Source organism: Bicyclus anynana, chromosome 6, assembly GCF_947172395.1.
Source record: "Bicyclus anynana chromosome 6, ilBicAnyn1.1, whole genome shotgun sequence".
Lineage (NCBI taxonomy): Eukaryota > Metazoa > Arthropoda > Insecta > Lepidoptera > Nymphalidae > Bicyclus > Bicyclus anynana.
Window position 1 is genome coordinate 16,750,779 of NC_069088.1, and position 18,085 is coordinate 16,768,863.

Consider the following 18,085-nt stretch of genomic DNA (forward strand, 5'->3'; position numbering starts at 1 on the left):
TATAAATTAATATTATTGCCTAAAGCTGGGGATTGGGTAATCAAGGCAGAAACTTTTGGAGATAAATATTTAATTGTTTTTAAAATAAAGGATTTAATAGTTTCTTTAAAACTCTTTTCGTGGGTAGATATAATTCGTAGCAAACATCTTGAACAATCCATAAACATGCGCAGAAGTCGATTTGTCGGTCTCTTTGGTGGGGCGAAGGGAACGCGGGGGAATACATTGGTCAATCTATCAATGCTATTGGTCAATCAGTCCGCCTTGTCCATTGTCATAAAGTGTACCTGCGCGAACTTTCCCCCACTACGCCACTTTTTGTTCAAGATGTTTGCCGACCGCTATAATAAACCTTAAAAAAAATAATGAGAATCTTTAATGAATAATCTTAAAAAGAATTAATTAATCTCTTTTAATATTAAGAATTAATTAGTTAATTAAAAACAATTAACTATCATATAGCCAAAATATGGTTGGGAGGACATTTAATAAGTACGCGTGTACGATTAAATTATTTTTCTCTACATGCTGTTAAAAAATATTTTCATTTCACTAATCGCTATAAGCTTATGCCTTGTGCTCACAAGGCGTTGGCTAAAGGTCGGCTACATTCCAAAATTGTGATTCCAGTCCAATCACCAACTGGTACGGTCGGCGCTTTGTCCATGCCAATTATTTTATAAACATTGTTTATTAATCATTAGATTTATCATAATAATTCAATACAGCTGCTTAGTGTCTGTTCCTGCTATCCATATTTTGTTGCTGGACATCTAGCGAGAAAACTGATGCTGTACGTAGATACATATTGTTAGCGCTATTCCCCCTTCTTCATTATCAACAATTTTCGGTGAGCAGTAGTATCTTCTCATAATAAGAAGTGTTAGGTCAATAGTCCACCACGCTGGCCCAATGCAGACTTTACACACATAGAGAATTAAGAAAATTCTCAGGTATGCCGGTTTCCTCACGATGTTTTTCCTTCATCGTTTTGAGACACGCGATGCACATAACTGGAAAGTCCGAGGTGCATGCCCCGGACCGAATTCAAACCTATGCCCTCCGCCGAAGGCAGAGCAGAGCAGAGGTCATATCCACTGGGCTATCACGGCTATTTTCCCCTTCTTACCCTACATACCCTATATTCTGATTTTGACAACATTTTACGCTTTAAAGGCAGTTGGCTGAGATTTTTAACAGAGAGGTCGGGCTCGAGTCCCACTCAGTATAACTTAAATGGGTTTGTATTTTCCAAATTCGCTTTCGTTCAGGTTTGAACAAGCAAGTTTGGTGTGGTGGTGGGCATCGGCCGCACCGCGTTCTCTCCGCCCTCTATCTCGAAAATGATTCAACGTATAAAGCATTTGAAACAAAATAATTTATAGGGAATTTTTAATATCTATACTCATAATAAATCTGTAGAGATGTCAATTCTGTAGGTACATGAAATGTATTTCCAAAATAACTATCAGAGGGTGATTAGTGATCGATACTGATGCCAAAAATGCTATCAGTACAATTTTCGTATGTCTGTCTGTCTGTATGTTCGTAATAGAAACAAGAACTACTCGACGGATTTTAACGAAACTTGGTACAATTATTCTTCATACTCCTCCTATAGTATACTTTCATCACGCTACAATCAATAGGAGCAGAGCTGTGAAGGGAAATGTTGAGAAAACGGGAGAAGTTACTTCATTTTTTAAGCTTCCGTCGCCATCGCGTGTTATGGTATGGGTAGGGTAAGGGTAGGGTAGGGTTAGGGTAGAGCTAAGGTAGTGGTAGGGTAGGAGTAGAGTAGGGGTAGGGTAGGGGTAGGGTAGGGGTAGGGTAGGGGTAGGGTAGAGGTAGGCTAGGGGTAGGGTGGGGGTAGGGTAGCGGTAGGGTAGGGTAGGGTAGGGTAGGGACAGGGAAGAAGAGCACTTAAGTCAGCGAAGTTTGAACGGGTCCACTAGTAGCGCTTAATAATATAGGTCACTTGACGCTTTAGAAGTGCCTTTACATGGGTTAACTTTGCATATTGTTTAATTTTTAAATTTACTGTCACAGTTTCACGTAACAAAGAAGATTACAGTAAAATATTTATAATCCAAAGAAATGTTTTTGAATTCAATTTACAATGCGTAAAACGAATCGCGATAACGCAATGACGTCACGATTGACGTCATTGGCTGTTTGACATTTGACATTTGAAAATATAGAGTTCCTCATGAGTTCCCTTTGTTTTTATAGTAAAGTTGTGCAAAAACATTGAAAACTGTCCAAAATGTGATAAAGCTTTCATCGTAATATAAACAATGATAGCATATTATTTTTAAAAACTTCTTCCTCTTTGATTACTTTGTTAATTTCTTTAAAAATACAAATATTAAATACGTTGAGACGGTTTCGCTAAAGTTCAAAGCGTGGGCGGCTAACGAAGTTAAACATGAAGCCAGGAAAAAGTGTAGAAATCAAAGAGGAGATAGTGGAAGTTCACACAGCCGCCCGATCTCCTTCTCCGAAGCAAAAAGCTAAAGAAAGACCGCCTAGTGACTCGGAATCTCGAAAACTCTCAAACGGTCATGTCACCCAAGAAGATGCCGAAATACATCACGAGGAACCCTCCGAGAAGTCTAAGAACAGAGAGAACTGGACTAAATCCGAACAAGAGTCTTTGGACACCGAATTACCTATACATGATCAAATTAAAATGGGTATATTAGGTTTTGTGGAGAAAGAAATCAAGAAATCTGATAAGAACCCATCATTTGTGTTTTACTCCCACGATCCCAATGGTTTGGATGAGAGGTTCATGAAGACATTGTCTCGCCCGTCAAGTGGGCATAAAGAGAAACGCAGCCCATCTTATAGAAAGAAGAAGAGACACTCTTCCCGACATAGAGATAGAGATTTGCACGATTTTGAAATACCAGGCTCTAGTCTTATTGCTTTAGAAAAGGTAAGATAATTAATAAAATCTCTCAAATTTGAAACACTTAATATATTTTATCTTGGTTTGCATTTAACTATAAATTTTTAGTTAATGCTAAATGCCTTTAAATTTAATATAATATAGTTTATAATATTGCTGAAAATATGTGCAAACTTTTAAAGAGAAATATGTAATAATTAAATAATGGAGCCTTAATAGCTCAACGGTAAAGTGGCCGAACTTATCACTGATGGGAGGTGGTTTGGTCCCCACCACACTGGACTATTGTTGTATACACTCTAATACAATCTTTCCTGTCTAGTTTAAGGGTAGTGGGACTATTGGTCATATTTAAAAGATACTGGAAATGTTCTTTTTAAAAAACAAAAAAAATATATATCCATGTCAAGGCAAACAACTATAACTTGTAGTTTATTTATTTATTTATTTATTTAGAAAGGAAAACTTACAGCTAAATACAAAGATAATAAAAGTAACAACATGGAAAACAGATTATAGCCAATTACAAGTTTTCGCAAATAAATTTTACATATTATATAGCAAGCTCGCAAGGAAAACATACTTCAATAAAACATAATCCACTGTAAAAGTAATAGAGATAAATTAAAAGAAAAGGCGAAAGAGAAAAATAAACAACAAAACTAAATTAATAAGTAAACAAGCTAGCTTAACATAAACAAGTTAAAGTACTGTTTGGCCAGTGATTTACGGGCAGTGATAGCCGAGGTACAGAAGTGGTCAATTTCCTGGTCAATCAATCTCAATTAAAAGTTAGTTAACCTAGTAGATTGTTTAATGATATACATATTTTTCAGGTTGATGATTACTTAAAAGAGTATAATAAGGATGAGGAGGTAACCTTAAGTGGCGAGTTAGAAATAGAGGCTAATGATGTTGAAAACAATAACGGCTCATCAAAAGAGTTGAAACACAAGCCCAGGAAGACTCGACGGAAACTGAGAGAAGAGAGGTATGATACAAATGCAAATGGGAAGGATATTAGCCCGAAAGTTTTCAAGACTGGAACTAGATCCAAAACAAGTAACAAAGCAGGTTGGTTTTGTATTCATATGTGTGTGTTCTACCTATAATCCTGATAAGTGGTGTGAATTAGTTTTATTTGCAACTCAATAAGTTTGTCATACTGAAAAACTAGTAAATTAATCTTGCGTTTATTTATTTTTATTTTTCATAGATTTTGAGTAGATAAGTAGGCTTAAGTATTGTACTTTTCAATTAACAATACCACAGGCGATTAGACGATTGAAAAGACGGCAATTACTTGATTAAAAGCCACATATGATACTTACACAGAGCTTCTCCCGCTGGGGAATGTTGCTTCTAATCGCCAAATTTTCCTACAACAGATCTGCTCTGTCGACTGATTGCATGAGAAAAACAAAACAAAAAACAAAGTATTGTACTAACACCTAAATTAAGTTTAATGTTATCGAACACTACTATGACCCCCTTTGTGAGTCGAACAAAAGATTTTTTAAATTATTTATTTATAGATTTTACATATACAAGTATATTTTAATCTTAATCTCCCGGGTAAGGCTATCAAATCTGGACTTTCTACCTCCAGTTATTTGTAAATAGAGCAGACCAGAGTTCCACACCTCTGTTGTAACAATTGTTACAGTCAAACATTATTTTTTTGATGGCAGACTTACTGCCATCCTGCATTAGAACAGTGTGGTGGGTTTAACGTACCCTCTCCTATCTCTCCTAAGTATAATGGCCCTTGTGTATAAAAACTTATGTATAATTATTTTTTTCAGCTCGTCCCACTGACCTAACAACAATGCTAGAAAGTTTAGAATCCAACGTCCCATATCACGACCAGTACATAGACAATCCGTTCTCTTCACCATCACCTCTCACATCACCCAATGATGACCGTATAGCTCCATTTGGTGCTAGGAGACCTGAGAAGATATATTTGCAAGGTGGCGGCACTTTCAGGACTGTGTCGAGGGACAGGATGCTAGAGTCACAGCAGTCTAGAGATGATGATAGGTATTTAAGGTACTTTATACAATTTTATTAGACATGACAAATCAATTTGTTTATTTTATTACTCATGTGCCAAAGTCGCAATTATAATTCTCTTGTGACATGTTTGTAACTCATCATAACAGAATTTTGTTTTCATTTTCTTTAAAAGTGTTTACGCTTATCGTGCGCCACGTGAACCAGACGTGCTTACCAGAATTATATTTGTCTAATTGTTGCCAGACAAATCTTTAGATAAATATAATTTTAATCTGCCAAATGCTAAGTGTAGCTTAATAGCTGTTTGAGGGATATGGTAGTAGAATTAAAGTGGAACTATATTTATTTGGCAGATTAAAATTATATTTATCTACAGATTTGTCTGGCAACAATAAGACAAATATAATTCTGGTAAGGTAAAAAAAGCTCTGACATAGGAGTTAGTAGGAGTAGAACTCCTATGTCAGAGCTTTTTTAGACTATTTCACACCAAAAGAAAATCAAGTGTGTTTAGACCACAAGACATAGAACGCTAAATCTAATGCTTTAGCAATAGAAAGGACTGCATACCCTCATATATGTAGTCTTACGCTAATGTCTTTGTATTATAAGAAAATTGATTTATTTACGGTCACATACAGTAAACTTTAGTCAGTACTGTAACACAGTTTCCTTGCAGTAAACAAGTTAAGTATTAACTAAAGTTTACTCTATATGAGCTCTATTTAAGTCTATTTTCTTTTAATATAAATTTGATTTTATCAAAAAAAAAAAAGCAAAAGATTACCAATGGAATGTTTTCGAAAGAAAACTTTGTATGTGTTAATTGAAAATATTAAGTAGTTGTAAAGAATTAACAACTTTCAACTCTAAATTAAGGCAATTAAGTTGTTTTTACACTGAAGAATAACATATTCCTTTTTTTCAGTCAACATCATAATTTCCTATAATGTAAGGAGTTTTTAGTGTTCTATATTTTTACACTATAGGGGTGTTTATACGCCTGTCATTTTGTCATTTTTAGTTTTAACCCCCATAAGCTAATCCCCCAATCCAAGCCAGTGAATAAAAAAGTTTTACTTCAAAAATTAAAACCACATTTATGTTAACTAGGATAGGTGAGCTGACGCCTCTGGACGTGGCGCTGACGGTGCAGAAGGCGTGGCGCAGCGCGGCGGCGGCGTGCCACGGCGTGCTGGGCGGCCTGTCGCTGCTGCACCTGCTGCTCATCAGCTACTCCGACAGTCTGGACGCTACACACCTGTCCTTCCACGCACTCGTCACCATGCCATACGTGGCCGCCTACTACTTCTTCTGTGTGCTGTGCTTGCTGTCTGTTTTGGACAGGTAAATGAGTGGCAGAAAATGATTAATGACCGACCCTGTAGACAAGTTCTTCGAATTACGTGCGCCCTGTAGACGAACGCTTCGAAAACCAGAAAAATGTATGGGAATGACAGATCTTGATCACGTGACCTGTCGATAGCAAATGTCATTCCCATACATTTTTCTAGTTTTCGAAGCATTTGCGATCATAGAAAGAGAAACGACGTGCCACTTTGCTACAGGCAGGACATTTATTGGCCTTGACTCGTGCTCATGCAGGGAAGAGATTTGTTGGCCTTGACATGTTAAATAGAGCACTACCTCTATTTAACATGATAGTTTTTATTATATGTGGCCGCCTACTACTTTTTCTGTGTCAATTAGGGAATGGATTTAAAATTCCCTAACTGAGTACTACTTCTTCTGCTTCAAATGCCTAACGAAGTCAAATTGTAAACAAAGATTAGTAGTCAACTTCATATATTTTTCTTTCTTTTTTGGCGAGGCAAAATAATTGAGCGGCACTCGCGACTTAAATGTTTCCTTGAGTCTTCTTTCTGCAGCCATTTATTTATTATACATTTATTTTTTTGGCAACTTTTCCATCATGATGAGCCGTTAGCCGTAGCAAGTGCCAATAGGTTTACGATTTCTCAACTTCACGGTCTCCATAAATTCACGCTTCGTTTTACTTCTGCAATATTTAAGTCTGCTGCCGAAAATTCAATGACATGTCATGCACCTAATTCCCTTGTCGGTGTGCTGTTTGAAAAAAAGGATTTAAGTGTATAGAGAGTGCTCTAGTGTTTGACCACATATTTGCACACACACTTTTTAAAATTGCCTACCTAGATGGCTAGTCTCATGGGAAGATTGGACGCCTTCGACGGGTTTATCTCTGGTGTATGTTATTTATAATCTGTTTCCCCTTTCCAGGTTAGATATAACCAGCATCGACCTGACCCGCGGCTTGCAGCCGTGGTTCCAGCCCATAGTTCTGGTGATCCTGTACACGGCGTGCCTGCTGGTGTGCACGGCCGCCAGGATGTACGACGAGCTGATGGTGTACCAGTACGCGCCGTTTGTGGCCAACATCACAGCGAATGCTACTACGGTGAGCCATCACTATCAGCACATTTTGATGTGCCATTACAGACCCGTCCCGTCCCATTACAGGGCCAGACCTTTACAGGAGAGCTTAGATTAAACACTATTGAATGCGGGTAGGCAGGCTTAAGGTGATAATGTTAAAGTCATTAACAACCACTATCGGATAAATGATGACAGTGGCCGACAGGTTGGTCTCAAGGCATGAGGGTGAGGATTTCAGAAAATCAGGATCTAGACATACACCTGACCTAGGATTCGTACCCAGGACTTCGTGAACTGAAGACACAGGCTAACCAGAGGCAACGAGGCAGTACTATGATGAGTATTGTTGTTAATTTTTTATCTGTATGATTAACACCATTTAGCAAGCGTAAGTTGATCTAGAATAGACGAAGTATTTGTCTACGAATACATCATTTACTAATTCCGGATACATTGTATTGAATTTGCGACAAATTATTATGTTTCATTGAGAAGTATTGATTGAATTTCACGCGGTTTTTCCAAGCAGATTAAACATTACCTTGCTGTTTAATGAATTGCTTTTTTAATAATGTGTAATTAAATTTTTATTGTTTCAGGCTACCATCCCACCGTTCTACCACACGTGGACGCACTTCTCAATATGGCGGGCGGTGCTCTCCATCCTAGGTCTGGTATACTTCATCATATCCAACCCTCCCGACTTAGTGTACCTGAATTTGAGCAAACTTCTACAGTTCAAGCATTCGCTGCAGAGTATTGGATGATCACTTTATTTTGTTTTAGCAATGTATTAAGAGATCTTTGCCAGACCTTCTTCATATATAAAAGTTTGAAATTGCCAGATACTTGTAGGCCCAGGATGCTTGATAGATAGTCTGCATTGTCTGACATATCGCTATCTCTTTCGTCCCAATAAAATGAAAAAGACAGTGATATTTTCGATGTTACCGCTATTGTGAGATAATATGTCGTTGAAGTGACTTAGGCCTACTGGTGTCCTTATTAGCATAATTGACTGAACTTTATAGTTGATGATTGTTGATATAGTTTATTTTATATGAAGAAGGTTTGCAGGTCGGTATAAAGCAATATAAATAAATAGTATATTAAGGATTAATTTATTATGAAACACGGCTAAAACTCAAGTGATACAACGTCGGAGTATGTTTGATTAATTTCGAATCCATACGGGGCTCTTAGTCATGAGCAGTTTCTTGCAACGTGGCGTGATCCAAGCCGTGTTTCATAATTAATTATTGTGAATAACACTCACAATAGTTTAAATTCCAAAATATATTAAGGATTGTCTATAATTAAACATCAATGGCCAAGAAACTAGATAGACATTTAGAGGGGTTATTGGGTATCTAGTACCATACCATTTTTTTTATAACTCCATCTAGCGGGACTATAGGAATTCACAAATAGGCAAAATAAAAAAGTTAGTGGAATGGGGTAAAAATATAAGTTTAGTAAAAAATTAAGAATGATGGGCAATTTTGCCTTATAATGCTATCATGTAATTTTAATTATTATATCGTCCTTAAACCAGCTATACAAATAAAGTAAAAAAAACTGTACGGGAAATTATTCTCTATACTTTTATATTATACAAGCTGACGCCGCGCGGTTTCATCCGCGTGGTTCCCGTTCCCGTAGGAATACGGGGATAATATATAATTTTTCAAATAATAACATTTCTCGATAAATGCGTTTAACCAAATAAACAAACAAACTCTGCAGCTTTATAATATTACGATTTTTTATCCAAAGACACAAACATTAATTGTCAATACTCAACAGAATTTCGTTTGGAAGGTGGCCATTGTTGTTTGATATCTAAACCTAGTTCAATAGTTTAGAGGTAAACTGAAAACCGAGAGACCTTTAAATCTTATTACTAATGTCTACAAATACTATTGTATATTCTTCTAGAAAAGACATATTGCTAAGTTGCACAATGCTAGTCTAAAATTCGAATTAGAAAAGACCGTCACCCATCTGTTTATTGGATGAAAAGTACTTTGTATCAAATTAAATATATTGCCACTGGATAAATGGACGGATAAAAAAAAAATTGGCTGGTGGGAGGCTTCGGCCGTGGCTAATTACCACCCTACCAAGCATATTTAGCGTTTCGGTACGATGTCGTGTAGAAACCGAAAAGGGTGTGAATTTTCATCCTTCTCCTAACAAGTTAGTCTGCTTTCCTCTTAGATTGCATCATCACTTACCATCAGGTGAGATTGTAGTCAAGTAACTTGTAAAGAATAAAAAAAGAAATCAATCATACTCTGGACTGATTTTTTAGCCATTGGCATATTTAATTTGATATAAAAAAAAATTTCATCCACAAACAGCATGGGTGAAACAAATTCCGCTAATTCACTAAGTAAGTTAAGTACTAATACTCGTAGAATAAAAAACTTGTACAATATTTTTTAAAAATAAATTTTATTTTATTGCCTCACACAAAGTATGCTTTTATAGCAAATTTGTATAAGATACATTAATATATTACAAAATAGTACCAAGTACATAAGTTTCATATTGCATTTATTTTAAGTCACACACACAAATTATTCTAGTCAAATATTATTTTTTATTTATATTACACAGTACACAAAAATATCTCAAATAATAACTGAATCTAGTCCAAAGTTCCAAATATAATTATTAAGGCTGATATTATGATCTTCATTTATAGTTTTAATTACAATTTACACACTATTTGCTAACTGACACCTGTGAATAATTTTAGTTAAAATAATACAAATAAAAAAACATTTATTTAGTATTTCACAAAATTACTTAATTATAGTGTTAATGTAAATAATAATAACTTAATGGCATTATTAAGTTGACAGCTTACAACAAGAATGTTTTATAGATAGGTAAATAATTGTAATTCACACAAAAAATCAGAAATAAATTGAAATAAATAAATGGCTCATGGTTTTGCAAGATTTGTTTGACCGTGTTGCAAGAACAAACTCATGTTAAAGAACAAAAATCGTCTTTCAAGTTCGTTGATAACACTCCCATGATATGCGGGTGACGGGGGGAAAGACTGCGTGGGTGTGAAATCGTGCGTGCGGGGAAGAGAGGTGCATTAGTCGTGGGTTTTTCATTCATCGCTACACGCCCCCCGGCCCGCGCGGGCCATCGGGAGTGTTACGAACGAAGTTGCCAAGCTATAGTCTTACCTATTCCGAATTTAGCCGTTTATTTATTTCAAGCTAAAAAACACATAAAAGTAAAGCACACAAAAGTTCAAAATGTAAAACCAATACAGTACATTTGAAATGGCCAAACTCGAGATATCAACAATATTTTATTAAACATTATTTATTATTTTAATAATGTACAATTAAGTATCATAATAAGAAATACACGGACTTATATTTAGCTAGATACTGTGGGTATTCAAATATGTCATGAAAGATTAGTGCTAGGCGGTTATTTGTCACGCTTCTACTATAAATATTTTTTTTTTACAATCTTGTGATTACTGCAACATACCTGAGAAATTCGCCCATAGGTGTGGAACTTTGATTAATAGTAATTATTCCTCATGATAGTGGATTTGTTTACGCAAGACTAGAAACGTATGTCGTTGTGGGTAGAAAAAACAAACACAGTTAGATTTTATACTATTTTATGAACAAGCGGCGTCTAGCTAAATTTGAGTCCGCGAGTAAATAAAATATATTTAATTGACAGTATTTTTTCTGTAAATATATTAAACAAAATTAAGTTTATGTATACATAGTTCTAAGAACAAGTTTGAAAGCACCCAAATAGCAACGCCAGAGTTTTTAATATCTAAATTTAAATGGTGTGGATCAGTTTTCAATGTTTCATACTGTGACTATCGCGTAACCGTAAACGCGAATTTCTGAAAAATTGAAACAGTTGTGCAGTAGTGCAACTAGATGGCGCTGTTTCAATTCCTTGAGATTTCCTCACACCTGTAGTGGGCACTTAAAATAGGCTATTTATGGTGATTTTTTAATAACACCAAAGAAATGTAATAAATATACCAAAAAACAAACATAATCACTTATAGCATAGAACGATAAATTAAATCCTTGCAATGGTTTTTTTAACCGACTTTAAAAAAAGGAGGTTCTCATTCGACGCGTATGTTTGTCACCTCATATCTTCATTTATTAACTAATTTACAAAATTTTTTTTTTGTTTGTAAGAGTGTTATTTTCTCTATAGTTTTGTGGTTCTTACATCTACTACATAGACGGCGTTAACAAAAGCGTCTCTTACCGACATAATATGATGGATTCTCTGAAATTTTAGCCATTACTTGACTGGAATTTTCCATTTTCTCCAATAATCATATTATCTCTAAATATAAAAAGTAGGTATCAGTAAAATATTGTACATAGCCAAGAATACCTACCTCTTTATCAGCTTAATTTACTCATATAATATAAAAATATTTAAATAAATTAAACAAATGAATTTACTTTATTATTACATCTAAATATCATTCTAATGGTATCAGGAAATGTATAGGTACGTAATGTAAAACCAAAAATTACAGAAACAAAAATCAACTTGTCTCAAAATAGTTTTTTTTTGAGTTTACTCCATAAGAATCGATTTTTTATATAAAGTTCCCGGTATGAAAAAAATATGGGCAGTTAAATTCGATGAACGAATGACAGCGTTACGTTTTTTGTGCGCAACCTATTCTGCGCACCTTTGACCGTGCGTAATATAACATGACATTTACCGACTAGCTATTGTTAGTGATTATTTATACTTATGCCAGTTGATTTCCTATTCACTATTTATTTAATGCTAACATAAAAACCGAGATACTACTCGTAGGTAATGTCAGATGGACAACTGTTCTTTGATATCATAAAGTTGGTAGTGTATATTGCCCAGTTAACATGGGAACTTTCGTTAACAATGGGCTGGGTTATTTGATGTTAACTACATGTCAGAGTTAGTGAATTGCCTATCAGGTTATTAAAGAGATAGCCATTATCACATATTTACAAATTATATTTAATTTAAAAATATTTACATAACATTGTACAATGTACATTAATGATAAGACATTATATGTAACAAAGGCTAAGAATAAAGTCATTATTTTAAAATTTTGACACCTGTTAAATAGATTTTCTTTATTCGTTAATTCAGTCGCTTTCAGTTGGTAACTGAAAGCCACCAAACTTGTTTGGAAATTGTATTGTTGCCATTTATGTTATGGATATTACACAATAAATTATAATCATGTTGCATACCTACGAATAGCAAACAAGCTCAGATGAATATCCTCTGAAAGACACTGAATTAGCGAATAACCCAACATAGCTAAGGGCCCTTGATTTTGACACCTTTAAAAGAAAAAAAATATGGAAATCTATTCATCTGTTTGATAGCCACAAACATAATCTCGCTGCTTCGCTAGTTAAATGTGACGATATCCTTAGTCTTCCTTATCCTAATCTTAGTATTAAAATATAATAATAAAGACCAAAAAGGATCTTATATTAATACTTACTTTTAAAAGTAACATAGCGCCATTACTAAAAATGTAACTTTTATAAGTAGGTAAATCTGTGATTAATTTGATTGTCTTCATACACTATTATTTATTATTCTAAATTATATAAGTACATATTTGATTAATATTTATTATTATTGGCAGCTGAGTAACAATTAAATTTATAACAAAATAATGTTATATTTGTTAATCAAAGAATAAATAAAATCGATTTCTGGTATTTAATGGTTTTCTTTCAATAAAAAAAGATAAAAATGACAGTATCAGGAGTGGGATCACCCGTACTTTACTTAGAAGAACTATGCTAATAACAATAGCAAATTTTACTAAAAGCGCTAATGTCAAAAGAGCAATGATATACACGTAATCAAAGCCACCGAGCCACAATTGTCGAATGTGAGAAAAATTTTGATAAACCAAATATACGTCAATAAGTCACGCTTAAATTTTATAGGCTAAGGGAGGTTAACAAAATCCCATTTACAGGGTAATAAAATTGTATAAAGGCTTGCGCACATCAGAGCGAATTGTGTCCCGTTAACCAGTTTGGAATTGTTCCAAATTACTAATACGACAAAGAGCTTGGTAGTGAATTACTACATGTGGGTATTTGGATAAGATAAGTAATAGGTCTAGATGGTGATATCAAATAGGTGTCTAGCCTAGTTTTTTGAGGCCTTATTTTTGACTAGCTTTTTTCGTATTCATCATCATCATTATCCGCCGATGGACGTCCACTGCTGCACATAGCCTTCTTGCATGGATTTCCAAACACAACGAGCCGCCAGAACTTTTTTGGCTGTATCCATAAGGTTTGTACCCGTAGAATGACCACGCTGGGTATGCGGATTGGCCATTCGCAGGGCTGGAATTTTCCGCATGTACCTAATGGGAAATACAGGAAATCATCTTTTGTCATAAATGACTAATCATGATCAAATAATAAATAATTATTTTGACTCGTCACATGGTGTATATCAGTTAAGAAAATGTTAACTTTGATTTTGTCGGTGTCCGCTTAAGTGAGCGACAGGCCTTTATAAAATATCATTTCCTTGAGATTAATGGGACGGAAAATGTGTTGAAATATTTGAGGAGCGGCGCGGAAGACGTGTGTAAATACACTCGAGTCAATTTAATTATTTTCCAAGAGAATGCTTCATGTTACAAGGCTCTTTGGATTTTACTATGCTGAACAATATTATTGTTGATTTTTAAACCCCCACGCAAACGAGGGTTGCTTGTAGGGCTTATACATTTACAATTAGGTAAATAATATTGATACCCTTTCAGTCTGTTTCAGAAAAATTACAGTCCTTTCTCGAGACCCCTATACTATATACCTACGTCTTTTTTAATATTATAAAAATCTTGAATTCCGAGCAAAGTCCAGGACTTGGCTTTATAAAAGTTTTTTTATCTTCCACACGATGGTCCCGGCACCCGCAGGGTAATCCATGGATTGCTAAGATATTCGTCTCTTAAAAACTATTGGGCATTAGGTATAACTTAAAACTACGAACTAAACCTAGCAATTATCGCATTAATCGAAGAATAACAGCCAGAAACTAGCACTGTAACATAAAGCATTAGAAGTACCGCATTCTTCCACAGTATGTAGGAGCATTTGCCCAATCCCCTTTCCCACTTGTGGACGGTTTGGATGACCAATGGGATGAATAATCCCAGGGTTGAGAAGAAAACCGCTCCAACCAGGGCTATTAGAAGTTCCAGGTCCGGGACAGCTGCGGCTAAAATAACTGAAAAAAATATACGCATCAAAAAGTTAGCTTTGAACTCATCAAAAAGGTAAGTCATAAGTAACGATGCAGTTTCAAGTTGGACGATGGTACCTACACACAATAACTTGGAAGAGGTAAAAGTTTATAAAACCTTACCGATAGGTTCCTACATACCACGTAAAATGGAGTAATAAATAGTTTAATTACAGCTTGACAACTTCGTTCGTAACACTCCCGATGTTCCGCGTGGGGCGAGAGGCGTGAATGAAAAACCCACGACTGATGTACGTCACTTCTCCGCACGGACGATTTCACACCCTCACAGTCTTTCCCTCTGTCGCCCGCATATCATGGGAGTGTTATCAACGAACTTATCAGACTATAGTGTAGCGGTTAACTAGATTTTAGTAATTCAAATAATTACACCTACCTACTAATTATATGGAATATAATTTAGGCTCTTAGCTCCGTTATAAATAATTTATGTAACCTTGATTGATACTAACTGCCTATTAACCTAATTATTAATCACAACGTAAATTCGCAACCGGTTGTACCAATAAGCAATTTGCCGCGAATTCCCATCTGGATATGTTGCTTGCTTAATGCCTATTGTGACGGTTTAGCATATGACCCCTCAAATATCGGTCAAGGCTATTAATCTCTACTTCAGTAAATCAAATAATTGATAAATTAATCATTAATCCATACTAATATTATAAAAGTGTATGTATCTGTCTGTTTGCATGTCCGGCTTTCACGGCAAAACGGAGCGACGAATTGACGTGATTTTTTAAGTGAAGACAGTTAAAAGGATGGAAGGTGACATAGGCTACTTTTGTTTTTTTGTAACCCCCAACTTCCCTAAAATGGGGGGTGAAATTGTATGGAGCATTCAAGCTAAAAATTGGTACAAGCAGACTATTTGTGACTAAAAACAAACCGTGCATTATTTTATTTTTGAAAATCCGCTCCCAACCCGTTAAAAAAGGGGGTGAAATTTTATATGAGACCTCGCAGTTTTCAAGGGGTAAGGTAGGGTAGGGGTAGGGTACCAATGCATATGGAAGAAGTGCACATATGTCAAAGCGATGCTGACCGTGTCCGCTAGTTATAATAGAAAGGTTGTATTAGTTTGTTGTAATACAGGTAGGTAGCCTTGACACTGATTGAATGTCCATTAGCCTAATTTATTAATTAGATGCCTATGTAAATACCTACCAATAAGCAATTTGCAGCAAATTTCCCTATGCATATATAATGCTTGCTTAATGCGATAATTTGAGATAATGACCCCTTAATCAAATATTTAAACAAGCCTATTAATCTCTCTATGATTATAGCTTTAGGATTTAGATGTTACATAACAAAGTGCATAATAAATAGAGGGTAGGCAGTGTCTAACCCTCTAACTATACCTATAGAAGTGTTATTGAACACTAAGTGAAAATTCTTACTCATTTCGTTCGTTCGTAGTCTTGAAAATAGGCAATGTATTTATATAACTACCTACCCGACAATTTGTATCTAGATACAAAAAGCTGCCAAGTGCACATCAGCCACGAGCAGCATAGGGTTCCGTAGTTGCACATTACAAATGCCGGTTTAAAATGCTGGTTTTCGTTACTCATCATCAGCATCATCATCATCATCATCGTCATCGTCATCGTCATCGTCATCGTCATCGTCATCGTCATCGTCATCGTCATCGTCATCGTCATCGTCATCGTCATCGTCATCGTCATCGTCATCGTCATCGTCATCGTCATCGTCATCGTCATCGTCATCGTCATCGTCATCGTCATCGTCATCGTCATCGTCACCATCACCTCCACCATAACCACCAATACTACCACCACTTTTTTGTCTGTCTGTCCGTATTTTGCTTACCGGGCATCGCGCTGGATGAATTTTTAATGAAACTTAGCCCGATTAGAGACCATAATACAAAGATTTTTCGAAATTCCTCCCCTAAAGTTAAAGGGATTTAAGTCGTTTTTAATATTAATCGTTCATCTTTTAAGTTATATGTTTGTAAAATGATTAGAGGACTATTTATCATATATTTATGACATGCGAAAATATTATTAGAAATAAGTGAAAGTTTATATAAAGTTTTACTCGGACGAAGTCGCGGACGTCCGCTAGCTACTACTTTATTAAAATGTTACGTACCAGTAAGCGTAACACTTAAAGTCCTCATCAATATTTGCCCCTGGTTATGGAAGCTGGCACTGATCCTGCCCTTGAGGCGCGTCCACATGATGTCCATGGGCGCGTACATCTGCAGAAAGTATGTGAAGAACACCGCCAGAATGACGAATATCTTTGCTGCTAATGCTAGTCTGAAAACAAAATTCATTTACATAATCTATATCTATTTATAGGTACTTATAATAAAACTGTAACAGGTCTACATTGCTATTAAAAAGGTCATTGCATTGATGAAATTTTGAATACCATACTCAGTAGAAGGTTACAGGATACTTTTAGTCGCGAAAATTAAATCTGAAGGGGGCGAAACAAGGGTTGAAAATTTGTATGGAAGGTCGTTCATTTTTGAAGTAAAATGTAAAATGTGTAATACCAAAAAAATACTGAAAATAATGTCATTCAAGATATTTCAAAATGGGGTTGAAGTTGTTTTAGTATGTCGTGTAACATTAGTAGACTAAGTATTCATTATGTACAAAAATAAATAGAAGAGGGTGATACAGGGGTTCAAAGTTTCCATCGCTTTCCACGCGGACTCAGTCGTCCTCTAGTAACATATAATATTAGTAAAACTGCCACGTGTTGTAAGACCAGACAGCGTTTCCGTCGGATAGTGAACGCAACAACTCGTGGCAGTCATAAATTAATGTGAATGTCGATAAATCATTGAAACGTTTTTTTTAAAAGAATAATATTTTTTTTAAATAGAAAATTAGCGTTTTTTTTACAGCACAGCCCCTCCCCCCCTATCAGAGTCAGATTTAGTAAGTACCTACTAAATCTGGCTCTATCCTATGCTCATGGAAAATGTGAAAAATATATTAGGACCTTTTCTGATACCTACCACAGATACAAATAAAAAATAATAAAATAAGTCGTTGCAGACCTCTGCGTCCACAAATATTGTTGACGAAATTTTTATATTGAGTGTCGACTCGGTTCAGTGATATGTAGGCCCACCCCAGGAAATAATTCTAGATACGCCAATGCTCCTGTTACCAAATAGAACGGTAAAATCCGAGGCTTAGCACAGGTATAGTGACCGAGCGGTGAGAGCCTAGGTTTATTCGCACAAAACAGACAACGCTAAAAGCAAACGCTTTTAGCAATAGAAGTAGCAAGGGGGCGTGACCCGCGTACACCCGGGTGTGCGGAACATCGCAAGCGTGTCCGCGCATGTACTAGCAGTCTTGTTTTGTTCTGTGACAAAAAGAATAAATAATATTCAACTCTAAA

General features: G+C 35.6%; 2 protein-coding genes across 3 annotated transcripts in view; one reads left to right on the forward strand and one right to left on the reverse strand.

The window, feature by feature from the left end:
* Positions 1 to 2,163: 2,163 nt before the first annotated feature.
* LOC112047626 (transmembrane protein 237) lies at positions 2,164 to 11,149 on the forward strand. Of its 2 annotated transcripts, none has more exons than XM_024084798.2 (6): positions 2,164 to 2,941; positions 3,751 to 3,988; positions 4,720 to 4,957; positions 6,047 to 6,280; positions 7,196 to 7,373; positions 7,951 to 11,149. In XM_024084798.2, exons 1-6 carry the CDS (start codon positions 2,429 to 2,431, stop codon positions 8,116 to 8,118), a joined length of 1,569 nt encoding a protein of 522 aa, XP_023940566.2. In that variant the 5' UTR covers positions 2,164 to 2,428; the 3' UTR covers positions 8,119 to 11,149. The 2 variants fall into 2 exon arrangements, with proteins under 2 accessions (XP_023940566.2, XP_023940565.2); XM_024084797.2 differs by having other exon boundaries at positions 2,165 to 2,941; positions 4,720 to 4,966.
* Positions 11,150 to 13,258: 2,109 nt separating this feature from the next.
* Positions 13,259 to 18,085, reverse strand: part of LOC112047617 (proton-coupled amino acid transporter-like protein CG1139) — a 34,522-nt gene continuing 29,695 nt past the window's right edge. The window contains exons 8-9 of the mRNA XM_024084777.2: positions 16,811 to 16,980; positions 13,259 to 14,653 (exon numbers count right to left, since the gene is read on the reverse strand). Coding sequence (XP_023940545.2) covers positions 14,409 to 14,653; positions 16,811 to 16,980 — 415 coding nt within the window. The 3' untranslated portion in view covers positions 13,259 to 14,408. The remainder of the gene's footprint in view (positions 14,654 to 16,810; positions 16,981 to 18,085) is intronic.